The 20040-nt window shown below is 42.9% G+C and overlaps 1 protein-coding gene across 2 annotated transcripts in view; it reads left to right on the top strand.

Annotated features, from left to right (window-relative positions):
* slc39a11 (solute carrier family 39, member 11) overlaps window positions 1–20040 on the top strand; it is a 118606-nt gene that overhangs the window by 21361 nt on the left and 77205 nt on the right. For both annotated transcript variants that reach the window (XM_084079246.1, XM_084079245.1), the window contains exon 4: window positions 9924–10082. In XM_084079246.1, coding sequence (XP_083935372.1) covers window positions 9924–10082 — 159 coding nt within the window. The remainder of the gene's footprint in view (window positions 1–9923; window positions 10083–20040) is intronic.

Here is a 20040-nt window from a genome sequence, read left to right as displayed (position 1 = left end):
TGTGTGGGAGGTTGCAGTCTGTGACTGCACAACGAGGTGAAGCCAAGACAAAGACAAAGGCCAAGGGTGTCACGAGTGTCACACAAGTACTTTTCTAATCAATACAATCAATGGATTGTCATCTCAGTTCATACTACTGTAGCCTACTCACTCTGTTAAAGCATTAGGATACAATGGAGGAACTGAAGAGAGATGAGTGGAGAGGAGAAAAAGAAGAGATGCAAGCCTGTGGGGGTGGCAGAAAAGAGTGAAGAGGGTGATGAGTGTAAAACTTGATTCTTGGTTGATTCTTGAAAACGGCCCTAGCCACTTTGTTTCATTATGTCTTGGAATTCAATGTACATGCTTATAGTGATGTCGTGTTTAGATCTCTAAGTGAAGTGTATAATTGCGAACGCGGAAGGAGGCGCGGCAAAGCCGCGCCTCCGCCCAAGTGGAGCATACTATGAAACTCTGCTCGGCTTGTGTATATATGTGTGCACTGCAGTATGTGTGCACTGCACTGCCTGTGTGCAACCAACAGAGTGGCGCCAGAGTGCAGTCAAAACACACACACACACACATACACAATATTTTCGAGCTGCGTTCGCTTCCAGCGTTCGCGCGTCTTACTTGTATTATCATGGATATGCAACCCCTCCGACTCGTGTCCCGAGTACAGTAGCTCAGTCGGTAGAGCACTCATGGTTCCTTTTGGACCACAATGTTCTGGTTTTGATCCCGGGCACCGCCAACTCAGCCTATGAGTAGCACTGCTTGGTTTCGGTCCTTAGACCTTCCTCAACATGCAGTACCTTTCTATTTGTGTCCAATCAGAAAATAAGAAAAAGATGATTTTAAGCCTGGCGGGATGGTGGCGCTATAATCGGCCAATGTGAAAAGGGTGCCATTTCTTCTTAGGCCTTTCACGGCAATCGGACACTGCATTCATGATTTGAGGCATTTGTTCCATAAATGTGTTTTGCTAAATTAGACCCGCTGGTGGAGCTATAGTAGGTCAATGTGAAAAGGGTGGCATTTCTTCCTCGGCCTAGTGGGAATATGCGTGCAAAATGTCACTGAAATTGCAGCTGCGTTCATGATTTGAGGCATTTTGTTCAAAACAAACCAATCTTGTAATCTTTGGAAGCCAATCTTAGGCAATCAGGATGGAATATGGGATATCGGATAGATCCGTGTTGATCACATGACTATAGAGATACTGTGTACCGATTTGTGTGATTTTTGGACAAAATCTGTAGGAGTAGTATCAAAAAATGTGTTTTGCACAAATCGTCCTCCTGGTGGCGCTATAACAGGCCAATCTAAAAAATTCGGACGGACGGACACACGGGCGGACAGGGTGCAAAACATACTCTCGCCATGCCTTTTGGCCTGGCGGAGACAAAAAGGAATAACAAAATAAACAGTGCTTGAAATACCAAATGACTTTGGTTTTGGAGAAAGTAATTGGTCCCGTTTGTAATCTTAATGCAAACTGTCTACTCAAAAGGACAGGATGATACTCAACAGCAAGGATATTTTACAGTTGCAACACCGCAATAACAAAGTTGTCTTAAGCATAGCAAAATATCCTCAATGTGGAGAGAAGCCGCTCCATTTTCAAGATAGAGAGCATTATACTGATTTTATTAAAAGAAAACATTCAGGAGCGGATAGAAAGGATGACATGGATGGATGGATGGATAGATAGCAGAAAAGGAGTGATCAAATGGTAAGATCAGACAGTGGAATAATGAAGCCAAGAATCAGAAATAGTCTTTGAGCCTTAGAAGGGCAGAGTAAGTATTGATGTCGTAGAAGAGATGTCAGGAGCAGTAGATTAATTTGTCATAAAGGGAAAATGGATTGTGTATACGGTAGACGTGTCCATCTACATGTATGGTATTTGTGAATTGATGGAGCACGGGTGAGGGATAGGATGTGAGGAATGATGGATAGATAAATTAGTCACGGAGTCAGGAGATCGATGAGTGATATGAAGCAAACATCAGAACCCCCACAAGGCCCAATTTACTTCACAGCTTAATCTTTTTCTCAGAAGCTTGTGGCAAGAAGCCCGGCAGATCGTTTAGGGAGTGTAGATGGAGAATCCGGCTGAGACGTAGAGTGATATGGAGTTACTGCTCAATTTCTGAGATAGGATCTCTTTGTTGGTCATTGACCAGTCAGTTGTGTCATGTCTTCCTCCTCCATCAAGTCCATCGATTCCACCCCTATCTTTTGCCACTGGCTCGCACCTGTTGTGTAGCTGCTACAAAGTGCCGGCTATTAAATTTGCTCTGCACTCAGGTGGAAACTCTGAGCTCTGCGGGGTCATTGTCACCAGCGGGGGTCTGATTATTCTGGAACATGGGCACACGCCCAGCTGTTGGCTCTAATCTCCGGCAGACTAAAGCACTCAGCTGCAGACAGAAGAGAGAGAGCGCTCTGCGAAAATGACAACTGTGTCGCTATAATGGAGCAGGGGCAGTGTAATTTAGCCTTGATGACACTCTGTGAAGTCTCAACTCTATTTTCGTATCTTATCCAATGATCGAGAGACAGATGAGATGATAATTATGTTTCAAGCTGTGATATGGTCCTTTCAGGTGATCTTTCTCAATGTTTCTTTAAATCTGACTTAAACCATAACCTTGTTCTATAAACCAGTGGTTCTCAAACTCTTTAATGTGAATGTATATTTATTTGGCTGCGGACCCCCATCTGAATATACTTTATTTAGTGCTAGGAACCCCCATACAAGATTTGTCTTATTAAAACATTTCACATCTTTTCAAGATTTTCGGAAGAGGGCAGATCAGATCTACGCCACGATGAGACACGTTGTGAGCTTGTAGATCTGCTATTGTCAAGTGGTTGAAGTGATTTTGATACCATATTAACACATTGGCTGCCAGAATTATTTATTTATTTTCTACAGTAGACTGCCAGACTTTTTCAATTAAAAAATAAAAGTACTCAGGAGCCGAGATACAGAATCTTTAAGTTTTAAGTTAACAAGGAAGTGGATGGGAGTTTAAATCTTCGAAAAATCATATCTCCTTGGTCTTTGGGTCAAATTATAAAAAAAAAAAAAAAAAAAAAAAAAAAATATTTAGATTTTTTTTGTTGTTGAAAGAACGCAGATCTGCGTACATGGCAGCGTCGGTTCTAAGGACGCAAAAGAACGCAGATCTGCGTACAGTACATGGCAGCCAATGTGTTAATCATTTAGCTGGGTACCCCCTGGAACACCCTCAAGGACCCCCGAGGGTCCCCAGACCCCACTTTGAGAACCACTGCTGTAAACAACCATGGCAACATTCAACAGCTTTCCCAAACAAAGGGAGGAACCTTTCTAGTTTGAATATGATATGAAAATGCCTAACTCTAAAACTCATGACAATAAAAATGCAGCCAGAAGCCTAACTACTCGGCCTGGCTCCTTCGCCACTTTAACCCAATTAGACCGGGAACGCATCTGTGTCATTTTAAGATTTCTTTGGCTATTTTTGAATAATCGTGAACATTTGAGCACATCTTTGCTTCTGGGTAGATTCTACAAATGGCTTCAAAATCCTTGTTTTTGGAAAAACATTTTTTCTTTGCTATAATCAGTGGTTCTCAAACTTGTTCATGTCAAGGACCCCCAGAATTATATGAATTTTGGCCGCGGACCCCCATCTCAAAATATTTTGTTCCAGGGACCCCCCAGAAGTTGTAACAGAGTTAAAAATGTTCGCTACGGAAAAACAGACATTCAAAGATTTGCACACATTTTCAAGATTTTTCAAAAATATCAGACCTACAAGCTCATAGCTCATATGAGCTTGTAGGTCTGATATTTTTAGTAGCCCAAAGACATCTAAAGATGACACACAGATGCGTTCCCGGTCTGAATGGGTTAAAAAGTATTGACAAACTGGCTTGGATTCATCGTTCATTCTCCGACTCTGTAAAGTGAAAAGGTCAATCCGATGCTGTCCAAAGTCACACCTTCTGTGGAGTAATGAAAGGAGCAGAGAGGAGAAACATAAGACGCTGTGGCATGGGGCAACAGCCCTGTAATTGGCTAAAAGCGTCGATGTCACTGACAGGCCTGCCAATAGCCTGGAGGCCCTGTTGAGAGACTGTTTAATGAGTCCATCGAGGGAAACAACGGGATCCTTGTTCATCTGTAGTCAACCCGTTCTCACTCCCAAGGCGTCACATTTTGCCGCTCTGTCAGTAGCCCTGAAACGTCAAGTTTTGACATGACGGGACGCCCTGAAAGTCAAGTTTTGACATGACGGGTCACGGGACACCATGGGGACGTCGCATGTTGACAAAAATATGCCTAAACCTAACCTTAATCCTAACCTCACAAAAACTATGCAGAGAGAGAGCTAAACCCTTGATTTGATTAGTATTTGAAGCTTCAATGCGTGCCTTTTACTTGTTGTAGTCCTATATTGACGTATTAGGGAGTGAAAATGACAGAGCGGCAATAACTGACACCTATCTGTGAGAATGTGTTGCTGCAGGGGAGGCTGAAGAGGTGAGGGGTCGGGATTAGAGTTCTCAAGGGGCCTGAAAATCCCCCCCAAATGGTTATTGCCATTGAGTAATTCAGTCAGAATCAGAAATTATGTAGGCTCAAATTGAGAGAGAGAGAGAGAGAGAGAAAGAAATAAGATCTCACATAATAAGTAGTTAATAAACCTCTTCACCGTTTCAGTAATTAATATTGATATATTCCATATATCCTATTGCATTTGTCTTTCAGCTCTCTGAGATCCCCCCCCTCTCTGTGTGGGCTCTGACACAGCTGGACTGCGCAGCACGTTTAGTGCCACTGTTTACAGAACTGAACGTATACTGTACGTACTGTATATCGTACATCAGTGTTGGATGCTCACATAATTATTGTTACAGTTATCATGCTCAGTGTGAATGGTGCTTATTTGTATTTCTTTCCCGAGAGTGCATATGGAGCAGGCTTCATATGCATGCATATTGACAATGTTGCACAGAATCCTTGATTTACGAATCATTTGAAACTAGAAAAAGTGCTCCTCGGAGCACAGGTCTCCGCCAGGTCAGGTAGGTTATTGTGGTCTTCTGGTGGCGCTATAATAGGCCAATGTGGAAAGGGTGCCATTTCTTCTTAGGCCTTGCACGGCAATCGGACACTGCATTCATGATTTGAGGCATTTTGTTCAAAAAAAATGTTTTGCTAAATTAGCAAAACAATTTTAGCAAAACATTGGCGCTATAACAGGCCAATGTTAAAAGGGTGGCATTTGTTCCTCAACATAGTGTGAATGTGCGTGCAAAGTGTGATCGCAATCGGACGCTGCGTTCATGATTTGCGGCATTTTGTTCAAAACAAGCCACTAATGCAACTTTAGATGTCAATCTTAGCCAATCAGGATGGAATATGAAAAATCAAACACATTCGTCTTGATCACATGACAAGAGAGATCATGTGTACCGTCTTGCGTGAAATTTGGATAAAATTGGAAGTAGTAATATTAAAAAAAGTGTTTTACATAAGTCGGCCTCCTGGTGGCACTATAAAAGGCAGATGTGAAAAATGCAGGGCAAAGGTTTTTCCTTGACCTCTAGAGAGTGCGCATACAAAGTTTTACACATATCAGTGCATTTATAGGTAAAAACACAAATCGGCCTGTAATAGCGCCACCATGAGGCTGATTTGAACATTTTCAAGTGGCATTTCTTCCTCTGCCTAATGGGAATGTGCGTGCAAAGTTTCACGGAAATTGCATGCTGTGTTCATGATTTCAGGCATTTTGTTCAAAACGGAGCACTCCTGCAAACTTTGGAAGCCATTTTTAGCCAATCAGGATGGGATATGAAAAATCTGAAAAACCTGTTTTGTTTAATGACTATAGAGATACTGTGTACCGATTTGCAGGATTTTTGAACAAAATCTGTAGGAGTACTGCCAAAAAATGTTTTGCACAAATCGGCCTCCTGGTGGTGCTATAAAAGGCCCATGAGAAAAATTTGGGGCAGAGCTCCAGAGCTCCCTGGATGCTGTGGCATCCAGGGAGAGTGTGTGCACAGTTTCGCTGCAATCAAGCCAACGGTGCCGGAGATTAGCTGTACACAGACAGAATGACACACGGACGGACGGACGGACGGACGGACGGACACGCGGACGGACAGGGGGCAAAACATACTCTCTCGCCATGCCTTTCGGCCTGGCGGAGACAATGATCACCTAAGGATTCTTTTTGAAAGCATTGTTAACTTTTAACTGCCAGTATATACATTAATAAACTCACCCACTGCCAGCGATTTTTGTGTTTTATAACCTTTTCAAGTAGTCACAGAATATTTATCTCCAGTATGATCGATCCCCTGATGGTTGCTAATCATTTGGGGTTTCACTGTATGGCTTCAGAAATGTGAACGAGGTCATCGCAATCTCGTTGACATTTGTTGTCCGCCTTTGAAAATTGCATGTCTTGACCAAAAATACATAGTAAAAAAAAGTACACAGGAGCCGAGATACAGCATTTTTAAGAAATAAGTTAACCGGGAAGTGAATGGAGCAGTAAATCTTTGGATCGCGTTATCTCTGGTTCTGTGTGAAAAAAAAAAAAAAAAAAAAAATTGGCCATGTGGACCAAGTACCAATTGACTCGAAAACGCGTCCATGGCAGTAAAATAGTTAATGCTTTAGGAATTGGTATGCTTTAACACAAATCTAAAAGGATAATTAGACCCTAAAACGTGGATTGGTAACATAACAAAATATATGTTATACTGTTTCCGTGGCCCTGGGAATTGCTTTTCTCTCTCAACAAATTGCTAGCCTATGAATTGAACACTCAATTCATAATTGCGATGCAATCCTCCAACTGACCCAGTTAATGTCTTGAATCGCTTGTGCACACACACACACACACACACACACACACACACACACACACACACACACACACACACACACACACACACACACACACACACACACACACAATCACACACAAGCTTTTCATTTAAAACCTTTATTTATGCTCGATAGTCACTGATGTTACCCTCATTTACAATGACGATGAGCAAACTATAATTTATACAAACAACAACAATAATTATAAAAAGCAATAACAATAATTATACAAACAACAGCAAACATATCAGTAAAACTAATACAGACATGAAGAAATACAAAAAGAACAGTAATTTAACACATTGGGTGCCAGAGGTTTATTAAAATATTATACGTTGAGTGCCTGTGGAAGTGCATGTAAACAAAGCGTGCGTGCGAGACAGCGGAGGGTCCCGACTAACGCCTGGAACAATAACATTTCCAACGTGATCCTCCATTGCAGCGTGATCGCCGATCGAAAACGGCTCGTTTCCACCACGTTAAAAAGTAATGGAGATATTAAGCTTTTAGTCAAGGAGATAACATTGGAAACGCCGACCGGAAGGATTTTTGACATGGAGCCACATCCAGCCTCTTCCTCTCAGAAACTCCTTGGGTGATCCCAAAGTTTCATTTTAGCGCCCCACGTGGGCCCCTCCCTCGTATAAAAATAGAATTGGGTCAATAACGGTCCGGACCGTTTTCGGCACTTCTCGTTTGGATCCTCAAAAACGGTCCGGACCGTTTATGGCACTCGATGTGTTAGATAGTAGCATAGAAGATAGTTTCATCTGACCATTGGGTTCTACAGTTGGTGAATGCAATTAATATCCTCGCAGGATAGAAAACCAACGGGGACAGTGGTCTCATGAAACCTGTTGTTTTGGGATCCTTTGCAAGGACAAGACAAGATTCAACTGTGTAGTTCAGCTCATGAGAGTACTGAATTTAACACATTTCAGCTTAAAAGAATCCTATAAATACTTTCCCTGTCCTTATTAAAGTTTTTCTTTTCATTTTCAAAACAGTTCACACACAGGCCTACACTGAAAGTCGCTGGCCACAAAGACAAAATATTTTTGAAAGATGCTCTAACACTCACAAACAAAAGCAAGTATTTCTATCAAACACACAACATCAAAGTAACATATTTGTCACTAAACAATGGACAACAAAATACATGAATATGAACCGGTCAGTTGCAGAGAACAATTCCTCAGGTGGGTTCAGAAAAAGAGAGTATGAAAGGAGGAATTGCATCATCATCATAGGATAAGGCTGTGCTCCAAACTATTCACAAGGTGAGAGTGGTGGAAGGCAGGGGCGTACTGGTGAATTTTTATTGGCGGAACGCACAGAGTGCACATTTTATTTTACCTTTAAGGGACTACACCATGATTTTTTTTTTTCACCATGTGTGTTTTTGGTCTCCCCTACCTCTCTTCTATCCTCAAAAATACCCCAGTTTGAACACTCAGGCTTTCACAGCAAATCTGGGTTTTTCTGTAAATTGGTCTAAAAACAGGCCAAGCTGATTTGGTCCCTGTGCCTACGTCACGTCAGGGAACAATTCCTCCCGTTTTTAAGTTCCAACCTAAAAAATAAAAATCTTTTTTACATTTTTTTTCTTTTTCGTATTTTTTTTCCTTTTTTTTCTTTTTTACTTTTACCACACAGAACCAGGAGATAACATGCATACAAACTGGCTCAATAGTGCCCCGTGCCAAACAGGACAATGTGTTATTGCAGGTGAAAGTGCTTTATAAGCCAGAGAGAAGTTAGTTGGAATGAGTATATCTGAGGCTTGATTTAGGCTCAAACCTTTTGAAAAACGTTTGAGGGACGTAAACAATATGATATTAAATATTATTATTATTTTTTAAATTCATGGTGTAGTCCCTTTAATGTAGTGTATACATAGGAAACAAGTTTGTATACAAAAGTACTAGTTTTTAGCTTAGTTTTAGTCTTGTAAATCTTCTCAAGGAATGCCTTGAATGCCTTGAATTATAGGTACTTGGCTCATGAATCGAGGGGGGCGCGTTTTAGCGTGCAAGCGCACATGTGCGTGTGCGTGAAAAAAGGTGTCGCGTGAATCAACCAGTGCACCCCTGGTGGAAGGCAACATTGCCCCATATGATGACATACAGTCATGCCAGGTTTCACAACACGTCGCAAGCTTGTAAATGAGTTACAGGTGTGCCTTAAGATTTTGACTTGCCCACTGATGTGTTGATAATTGGTACTGTATGTTGCTCACCAAACATAATTACATGCACACACACACACACACACACACACACACACACACACACACACACACACACACACACACACACACACACACACACACACACACACACACACACATGAACATGCATACCCATTGCCTGCTGGTTGAACTGTGACACACATTATACACCCAGACATGCACACACACACACACACACACACACACACACACACACACACACACACACACACGAGCATGCATACCCATTGCCCACTGGCTGAGCTGTGAAAACGCCGACGTGTCGATGCATTTAATGCACTGATGACTAATGGTTAGTTATCGTTGTCATGGAGCAGATACTGTGGAAAAGTTCAGGGAGCCATCGTGTGACGTTTCTATCCAAAGGCAATGAACAGGTGTGTGTTTATGTGTGTGAATAGCTAGAAGACAGCCACAGAGTAACCCTTGCGTACGCGCGCACACACACACACACACACACACACACACACACACACACACACACACACACACACACACACACACACACACACACACACACACACACACACACACACACACACACACACACACACGCGCACACACACAGGTTTTTGTTTTTTGTTCCCTTGAGGGCTACTTGGTTGGTGACCTTTCATGTGTCTGCCACACTTTGGTAGTGAGAGGACAGAAAAAAAGGATACGCCTCAAGGCTTAATACAACAACTAGGCTAAAGCCTAATTTATATTCGTTTATTAATACACCATTATGCTTGACTAAATGTTAATTATTTCTATCTGTCTGCCTTCCTTTCCTCTCCCTTTTCTCAGGTGATGCTGGCTGCCTCTTATTGGTCGTTGCTGGCACCAGCGATCGACATGGCTGAGGATTCTGGGAAGTATGGCTCGTTTGCCTTTGTGCCTGTGGCGGTGGGTTTCGCTCTGGGAGCAGCCTTTGTCTACTTCGCTGACCTCGCCCTGCCCTTGTTGGTAAGAACCTGGCATTGGAGCTCTTCAGGGGTCCCCCCGATTTCCGAAAATACCCGACAGGACCCAAGAACCGTTCGGGTCCGGATCCGTGTTTTACCATAATCACTCGGAGCCAGTGGTGTAAAGTAACTAAGTACATTTACTTCTGGCCTCCCTAGGCTGGTGGGGGGAGTGTAGTGCCCAGGATCACTTAGCAAATTGGCACCGGGTGAAAAAAGGGTTACAAAATCGAGGGATAAAAATTATTAAAAAGTACTGTACTTAAGTACAGTTTTGAGGTATTTGTACTTTACTTGAGTATTTCCAATTTCCAATACTTATACTTCTACTCCACTACATCTCAGAGGTAAATATTGTACTTCTACAATTATTTGAAAACTTTAGTTACTAGTTACTTTTCAGATATAAATTATTATATTGTAAAACATACATTAACCACTTCACCCCTATTTTATACATAGGCTATTTGAAAATAGCCGATCTACAAGCTTGTAGATCTGCTATTTTCAAACATAGCACACAGGCTCAGAGCGCAAAATACGCCTCCATGGCCTAGTGGTTAAGGCACATAGCCTACCACATATGGGCTCTAATGCAAGCCTGACAGCGAGTTGCGGGTTCGATTCCTGAGCCTGAAGTAATCGATATTCTGGAGCTCACTTTTGATTGATGCCTTTAATGTGTTGTACTGTACCTTTTGGGAACAGCAGTGTCAGAGAAATATGTTCTCCCAGGCAACTCGTACTGCTTGTCGAAGTTCTGTAGCGTGGATTTGAAAGTAGGTTTCTCCACCGTTTTGAATGGAGCCATCTCCTCCACAAGAAATGACGTTACCGCTGCTGTAAGGCGTTTATGCCTCTTACTGTCACAGCTGTATTTGGTAACACGAGCAAATGCTTCAGCCACCCCAACCTGTCGGCTGGGACCGGCCTGAGGAGCTCTGTTCTTTGGGGCTGCAGCTGGCAAACCCGCTTCTACAGACGGATGAGTAGAGGAAAGATTAGCCCTCAAATTAGATGTGTTTCCACGTTTAACTGGCACTTTCTTCCCGCATATTTTGCACACTGCCTCGTCCAAGTTGGCTGGCTCTCCATTTTCTTTTGGAATAAAGCCAAAATATTTCCAAACTGGCGATATTGCGTTGCGCTTTGAAACGAGACCTGCTCCTGCCATGTGGTTTATGTTTGTGTCGCTGTCGCGCGTTTCTGTGTCAGGTGCTGCTACCCCGGATGTAAGTATTAGGCGGGAGGCGCGCCCTCCTGGGCGCGCTGCGCGGGATGATGCGGTTTGTCTGCCCCCTTGCGGTTTGAAATTGTAATAGCGCGGTATGCGGTTAATGCGATTATCGCGACAGCCCTAGGTGCCAATGGTCAGTTATCCCAACAGGATGTCCTTTGGAGTAGTATATTGTATCTTGTAAAATAGAGTTACAACCTTGTCATGTGTTAGACCGACACCGACAGTATGTCTCACTATCGAGGCAGGGAGAGAAAACTCTTCTTGTAAAATTCCACTATATTCCACAATATCCCATCGGGATGGAATGATCCATCGGTTTTGCTGAAACCAAAAAGTGGAAGAGTCTGCGCTCAGGGCCCTGTGATTGACAGATTCTGATTGGCTCTTCCACCTTTTGGTTTCTGCAAAACGCCCACCCAGCGTTTGGGGCCAGACCGGTCTGCAGAAGATGCATGATAAGGTGAATTCACTCGACTGTATGCCAGCTTTCATCATTTCCATTCTCCGTTGGATACCATAGGTATCATTGATGGAGCGTTGCTTGGTATGCAGAGCTTGTTGTCTCTGTCAGTCAGTGTAAGTATTGTAGAATTGGAGTCAGGCAGAGGTATCGTATTTGCATTAGAGCCGACCCTGAGAGGAGAGACCGAGTCCAAGCTGGCGGTGTAGTTAAGTCTGTGTCTTTGTTTAGTGTAGACAACAGAAATGTTGCTAATATCCCTAGAAAGCGTTTACCTTGTCCTGCAGAGAAGAATTGTTGGTGTGCCTGAAAGAGGTTTTAGCCAATGCCAAAATGATAAGAATTAAGAATTAAAATGGCAATTCAAATCCTCCAAGTATAGCAGCGAGCAGGCCTGGAATTTCGTCATTTTAGGGGCAAGGCCACTTGGCCTTTGGTGTTGTAATTTTTTGGAGGGCACAAAGGCCAAATGCCAGGGCAGGAAGGCCATCCAAAAAAAAAAAAAAAAAGAAAAATGATTTTTAAGTCCCCGGAAATAATGCATTTAACTTGAAGGTTAAGGATGATTGTATTTTAATATATTATAAGAATTGTATAACTACCTGTGAAATATAACCCATTTATTTCACATAATAATGTGTTGGCAAATGACCAATATTTAGTTATATAGGTCTCAATATGTCACATTCAGCCCTGGACTTCACTGACTGAAGTAGGGGTCACATTAATCACATTAGATTCACAGAATAATTAGGGGTCTTCAACCTTTTCAGGCCAGGGACCCCCAAACTGATGGGGTGATGGAGCAGGGACCCCCTACCTCGTAGGGTAGGGGGTAGGCTACTATATATATCATATATTTATGTATAAAATTGTGTTTTATATAAATAAACATGAAAAAATTGCCTGCTCCTACGCACAGGTTGACCCAGTAGGTGTGCAAAAGGACCTTTCTCAGGGGCGTCAATTGGGTATGGCAAGGCATGGCAGGTGCCATACCTTGGCTCCAGAAAAAAAAGAGGAAAGAAATCATGAATAGTAGCCTAATGCAGGTGTAAGACCATTGTGTTATAGGTATAATGCATAGTTTCTATGCATTTCAGGGGTTTTGGGGGGGTTGAACCCCTAAAAAATCGATAGATGTCCCTTATTTTAATCTCTGGGAGTTGGCAACCCTAACCTTGCCATACCTTAGCTTTTGCTGAACTGACACCACTGATCTTTCTCTACAAAATATGTATAAACATACCATGTTATTGTGCATTCATTACTAAGCTATTAAAATATGTCATGTTATGTTTAAAGACAAATTTACATTTTTGGAAAAAAAAAGAAAAAAAAGTTTTTAAAGTTTTTAAAAACATTTTTTTAAAATCAAACAACAATTTCGCGGACCCCCTGCAGTACCTTCGCGGACCCCCTAGGGGTCGCGGACCCCCTGCAGTACCTTCGCGGACCCCCTAGGGGTCGCGGACCCCCTGTTGAAGACCTCTGAGAGATTTTATGTATTTTCCCCACAAGTTATTTTCATTCAAATGAAATGTGATTGAACTTGCACTAATAATGACTTTAGTTGATTTTCTCTCTCTTTAAAATATAGTATTTCTTAATTATGAATGATTACAGCTTGTAGATTGGCTATTTTCACGATTTTAAATTGTTTTTAAATAATGATAAAAAAGGAACATACAAGATTTCCACCCAACAGCCATAATATATAGCCAATATATGGTTCTGTATCAGTGTATTAGTCTGTTTTTGCAGATTTCATTCTAATTGGCTACTATGCCTGCATATGAATTTCATGGCCCTGGGTAGGTCACCCTGGCTTGGCGGAGATATGCCCTGTTGCGCACAAGCTCCGCACACTGCAGCAGCAGGTGAAAGCAATTCACTAACGAGGGCTGTGTTGCGCACCAAAAACGAAACTGTCACATTCTAGATGCTGAAATAAACTTCCCAATTAGAACATTGTTGACAAACGAACAGATATAATGGATGTGGTTTGCAAAAGGATAATTTATTTCTTGTCCATCAGAGCGGTGAGGTCACTCTTTTGTATGATATTGATAGCCTAAACTTTTAATTTGTTTGCAGTTATTCTGTTGCTTGCTTTATATTAAGACTCATAATTTGGGGATTTTGCTGTATTTTATTAGATGTATTCATCTATATTTTGCTGTTGAAAAAAACATCGGGGCACATCGGTCTGTAGGACTAGGCTACTACGGAATCCTCTCTCTCTCTCTCTCTCTCTCTCTCTCTCTATCTCTCTCTCTCTCAGGCTAGAAATCAAACCTACCCTTGATTAGTTCAGGGTGCGTTAGATTTATCTCCTGTTTGGCCCGGTAATGCTTTTGTGTCTATTACACTGTGTTGCGGGATTCCGAGGGTTCATAGGAGGCTCCAAATCAAACCTACCTACCACTGTGTATGTTGTAGCTGCGCAGCTCAACCAAAGGGACTGGTGTCTAGAAAAAAACGTATTGACAGGAAAATCGCGCAGAGGAAAAACTGTGAAATCAGTTGCTGGGCGCAGCTGGGGCACCACGGCCACTGTGCCCGTCAAGGCATGTCATTATTCGAGGGGCACACGGCCAATGAGAGGGGCAACGTCGTGGCCGCCGTGAAATTCCTGCCCTGGCAGCGAGTATGTTCTGCTCATCCTCTTTGTTGCAATTTCTGTGGTTTGGATAAATAGCCTTTGAGTTAATAGACATGAGATCAGTATCTTAAACATTTTGGCTTCATAATTATAGGTCCATTTCATGTCACAGCAGAGATTTCCCACGATTGCGAAGTCATATCAGTTAGAGGGAGTAAAGTTATGCTGATTTTCTTTGACTTTTTACTTGTAATACATCAAGCAGTTTAGCAAAGCCTTCCTTATGAAAGGCTTTACCATTTGTATTGGTTCCTTATGTCCGGTTCAAAACAGTACTGAATTTTGGTTGACATCGAAATGCAGTGCTTTTCCATGAGCATTGCAAGGCATATGAAAGGATGTGAAAATTGCAAAGGTATTGCAAACTGCTTTGTGGCACTATGCTTAGCATTATCACTTCACAACAAGTTCTGTGGCGGGTTTGCATTCAGTACTGGAAAACACCTGGAATTGAACGGTTGTAATTATTTTCCTTAATATTGTTCATGTAAAACATTTCTTTATATATCCCATTAAGACTTCAAGAACCATCTCACCATTGGCATATCAGGAACAGAGCAGAATGCCCTGTTACCATTATGTCTCATTGTGTATGCAAAAGCCAGCCAAGAAGGTGTGTTGTATAATTTGTCAGTGGAGCATCGGGGGGCTCTGCATGGAGAGAACCCACCTCAGTGCTGCCCATGTTGGAGAGATGTTAATGAGGCCTGCTCTTGTAAATCCACTTGACACTTGGCACTTTGTGTGTTTGTGTGTGGGTGTGTGTGGATGTGTGTGGATGCGTGTGTGTGGATGTGTGTGTGTGGGTGGACGGGTGGGTGGGAGTGTGGTCCGTAATTTATTTAAGATGGCTCTCCGAATCCTACTTGTAACTGCAAATGTTGAGATCTGGTACAAAACTGAATTTCACCCACTCTTATTTACACCTGTAAAGTGTGTGGGAGCGTGTGGGCCCGGTTGGAGAGGACATGATGGAGGAGGTGCTTCTTGCACAGTAAGGTGATAAGACACAATAATGAGCCATCACACAGCAACGTGTGTTGTTTCCACATTCATGATGACAACCTACCATGGACGTCATGGACTTCATTCTATGGCTTAGCCACATGAACCCTAGCATCCCTATCCTGGGAATGTCATAATAGGCAAACATTTGGTGAAAATCTGCAAACATTCATTGAAAATAATCTACAAGTGGCTACTTTTTTTTAGGTAAGATATTTGGTGTAGAGGGAAGAAAGGAGGGGGACCAAGTGTATACCCCTGGGGTGCCCTTGTTAACGAAGTATATAGGATTTAAGTAGGGCTGTCACGATTACAAATTTAAATTGACAATTAATTGTCACTCAAATAATTACGATTAACGATTTAATTGTGTGTTTGGCATCGAACATTGGAACATATGAAGCCTTTTAAGCTTCGTAAGCAAAAATTGCACAGGGCAGCTATGACAAGTAACTGAAATATATAAAGAAATTATTGACATGTTTAATCATTTTTATACATGTAAAAAAAAAAGCAGAAATAGCTGATCTACAAGCTCACAACGCGTCACAAAGTGACGCGTTGTAAGCTTGTAGATCTGCTATTTCTGCTTTTTTAAACATTTGAAAACGTGTGAAAATCTTTCAACATGGAAACGATTATGACGTTTATGCAAAAATAGTTGCGATTATCTCAAATAATTGCGATTAGACGATTATGTAATAATTGTGACAGCCTAGATTTAAGTGGTTAAGGGGTTTGCTCCGAGAGTGTGGGTAGTGTAATTCCCTATGCATTTGCTTCTTTGTTGAGACCGTTCCATGCCTGCCTCCCTCCCTCCATCGCCAGCCCTGGTGAGCCAAGCCTCGTGCTGAGAGGAGAGGAAGGGACACAGCCAAAATGTTCCCGTGATGACAGGCTTGACCAAATGTCAATGTGACATTACCTGGATGTCTTGATGGGAAAACCCAACCCACCCACCCAATTTTCTTTTTCATGCTTTGTGTGTTCTGTGGGAGACTGTGTGTGGCCTCATGGGCCATAGACAACTTTTTGGTTTATCTTTTGTACATCTCATGCATATGTACTAGTCCTGTCCACAGTTGCAACGATTCTGTTCACTAGTGTTTGAAACAATGTTTTCTCTTCGAATTGAAGAAAACGGAAATGGGAAAAGGAAATGATTGGCGACGCAGTCAGGAGATGGTCTCAAAAATAATCAGCAAATTAAATGCCCTCGTAGTTCGGCATGTCTGCTCACTAACCCCGTAATCTCAACATCCTGGGTTTTGAGTCCGCTTCAACGACTGCCTTGCACATCTTGTCTGCTCTTCCACCTCTCCTAACCCCTCTTCTTCTGTCTCCTGTTCGAGTTCCACACCTATAAAATTACACTTGTGCCATGTGGGGTAACTGCGACCCCGGGGGGCATCCCAGCCATTCCATTCCAAACATCCATCCACCCAGAAGTCCGTTTCCCTTGGACACGGCAAACACTGAAGTCGTCATGTGTTTGCCATGAACTGTTTGGCACAGCACCACCCGTATATGCGGCAGACAGGAACCAGTGGTGATGATATACTGTATATGTACCATGATGCAATGCTCTCGTTCCACAGTGCCAAGGACCCTCATTAATTCTGCAGAGCTTTACAGGGTTGTTAGGGAGACCAGGGATTTTATAAGGCGAGGAAGTGATGCTGTATATTTCACCCATGTGAGAACATTAGGACACACACACACACATACACATACACACACGCACGCACACATACACACACACGTTATTTGAGCACAACCGCGTACAAGCTCTTCCATCCCGTCTCTCCTCATTTGTCCGTCTCTCCTCATTTGTCCATCTCTCGCAGTGGCGGGCACAGACATTTTGAGGTGCAGGTGCTCAAGTAAATTATACTTTTTTTTGTTTGCTTGGTCTGCTCTTTTTTCCCTCTACACCTATACCTCTTTGCCAAAAATAGCCGATCTACAAGCCCACAACGCCTTGCAGCGCGACGCGTTGTGAGCTTGTAGATCGGCTATTTTTGGCTAAAGTTCTCCTCAGAAAAGGGATGCTAGGTTTCGAGTGGTTATTGTAAAAAGAGAAATCATATCACATAAAGATTTGGCGGACCCCCTGTAGTAACTCTGAGGACCCCCTAGGGGTCCCGGACCCCCTGTTGAAGACCCCTGCTGTAAACTGAAAAAAAGAGAACAAAAAATGAAGACATGAATTGAATTTTTAATCTTTGATTTGAAAATATCAGTCAGCCTCTAATGGATGCAGGGAGGACGTTCCATCTCCTCCTCTGTTCCTCACGTCTCACTCCAGGCTACAGTTGCTGTTCCTATGATACTTAATCTTGCGACAGCTTGTCCTCCCTTCATGCTCTGCCCCAGCCAACAGACAGACAGACACAAACGAGAGGAGAGGCCGACCCATGTCGGGGGGGGAGATGGAGAGGGAGAGAGAATAACGTGTTTTCCCGGAACTCCTGCATTGTTGTGTTTGTCCTCATCGCCAAGCCAAGTCTCTCTCTCTTTCTCTTGCTCTCCGTCTCTCTCTGTCTCTTTCTCTGTCGCTCTCTCATCCTTGTCCTCTGCTAATTTACCAGACCATTGTCAGCCCCAGCCTGTGCTCTACATCCATCTATTCCTCTGTCTATCATTCCTCTCATTCAGCGCTGCTGTTTGCGGAGAAACCAGTAAAAAGTGCCACCAGCAGCTGTCCAAATACCAGCTACCCCCCAGAAAGAGTGCATGTGTGGGGGTGTGGGGGTGTATGTGTGTCTATATATCTGTTTATCTGGTGAGTGTGTGTGTGTGTGTGGCTGTGTATGTGTGTCTATATATCTGTTTATCTGGTGGGTGGGTGGGTGTGTGCGCGCTCGCACACAATACATTACATTTTATTTGTATTTCTGTCTAATCTGTCCGTTTTGTTGCCTCACTGTGTTTCTATAGCTCTGTTTATATCGTGGAGTGTGTGTGTATCTATAAATGTGTGTGTCTCTCTGATGTTGTGTGCGTTTGTGTATCTATATATCTCTGTTAATACTGTGTGTGTGTGTGTGTGTGTGTGTGTGTGTGTGTGTGTGTGTGTGTGTGTGTGTGTGTGTGTGTGTGTCAGGGTGTGTATATATACTGTAATAGTGTGTGTGTGTTCGATTAGTAACTTCTTGAGACAGGCTGTGCTATCGCCACGGAAACCCATAGAAGGAGTTGAGAAAGGATTGAAACATGTTGATGATGAGAGCATGTTTGGTAGTCATGGTCACCTCCCTGCCTGCCTGTGTGTGTGTGTGTGTGTGTGTGTGTGTGTGTGTGTGTGTGTGTGTGTGTGTGTGTGTGTGTGTGTGTGTGTGTGTGTGTGTGTGTGTGTGTGTGTGTGTGTGTGTGTGTGTGTGTGTGTGTGTGTGTGTGTGCGCGCATGCATGTGTGTCTCTGTCTCTCTCTCTCTCTCTGTCTGTGTGTGTGTCTCTCTCTCTCTCTCTCTCTATCCTATCCTTGCCACTCAATCAGAGAGCAGGACCCTTTTGGAACCCAACATTTATACATAATCAACCACACGGCCACAGGAGTTGGCCAATTCTCTCCCAACTTGCTACAAAAATCCCTCATGCAAAAGTATATAATCTCATCTATTTCATTTTCCACCTGCGTCTCCTTTTCTAATAATCATAAAGTGTTGCGATATTTCAGCTCGCAATTTACTTCCGGATGGTCCGTTTTAACAGCCAAAGTGAGCATCTTCTTTGACGTTGCCACGTCCGTGAAACGGGCAAGAACCCAAATAAGCCCAAAATCGCTTATACGATAAACAGACCTGGTGTTGCCAAGACGACGATGACAGTGCGGCATTATGCCCGATTATGGACACGGCGCCAGCGTGACTCTAGTATATACAACTGGTGGACAACATGCACTGATGTCAGGCACAAACAGAAACCGTTGCCTAACAACACAGGTGACGGGCGCGCTGTCACATGCTTGGAGGGTGCGTCGGTCAGTTGGTGGACCGCGGACGTCATATTGATGATCATTCCATATAGATGAGTATTTGATGGAGATATCTGTATCTGTCAGTCCTTGTCCATGTTATGCCCATATATGGAGATACCTGATGATGTCATCAGTATATGCCCATATATTGGAATGCCCATTTATGGGCATATTGGTTGGATCAGCGGTTTGTTTGCGGCTGATGCCATGGTGACACATTGAGGTTAGACAACACACTCCATATTTGGGCGTAGCTGCATTGGGAACTCCTTATTTGGTTAGAGTGACGTCAGAGGTCCGCCAGGCGGCCGGCCCTCCCATTAGCCAATTATTATTATTATATATATATTTTTTTTTTAAAGAAATCCACAGACAACAAAAGACATAGACATACTCTTAACAAAACAAAATAAACAATAAAAACAAAACAGAAGGAAGGGTTGGGAGGGTCCTCCAGTTCCACAGTTTAGCAACACCAGTGTTGCACCATCAGCCAAAACAAAAAACATAGCCAGTCACATAAGACATAAGCCACCACACTCCATATAGCTCATAACCAAACAAATCACCTGTAGACATAGCCACCCAAAAGCATCCACATGAGAAGTCCT

The sequence above is a fragment of the Gymnoscopelus microlampas genome (genome assembly GCF_963454915.1).
Source record: "Gymnoscopelus microlampas genome assembly, chromosome: 14".
Taxonomy (NCBI): domain Eukaryota; kingdom Metazoa; phylum Chordata; class Actinopteri; order Myctophiformes; family Myctophidae; genus Gymnoscopelus; species Gymnoscopelus microlampas.
This window is presented reverse-complemented; position numbering and strand designations above follow the sequence as displayed.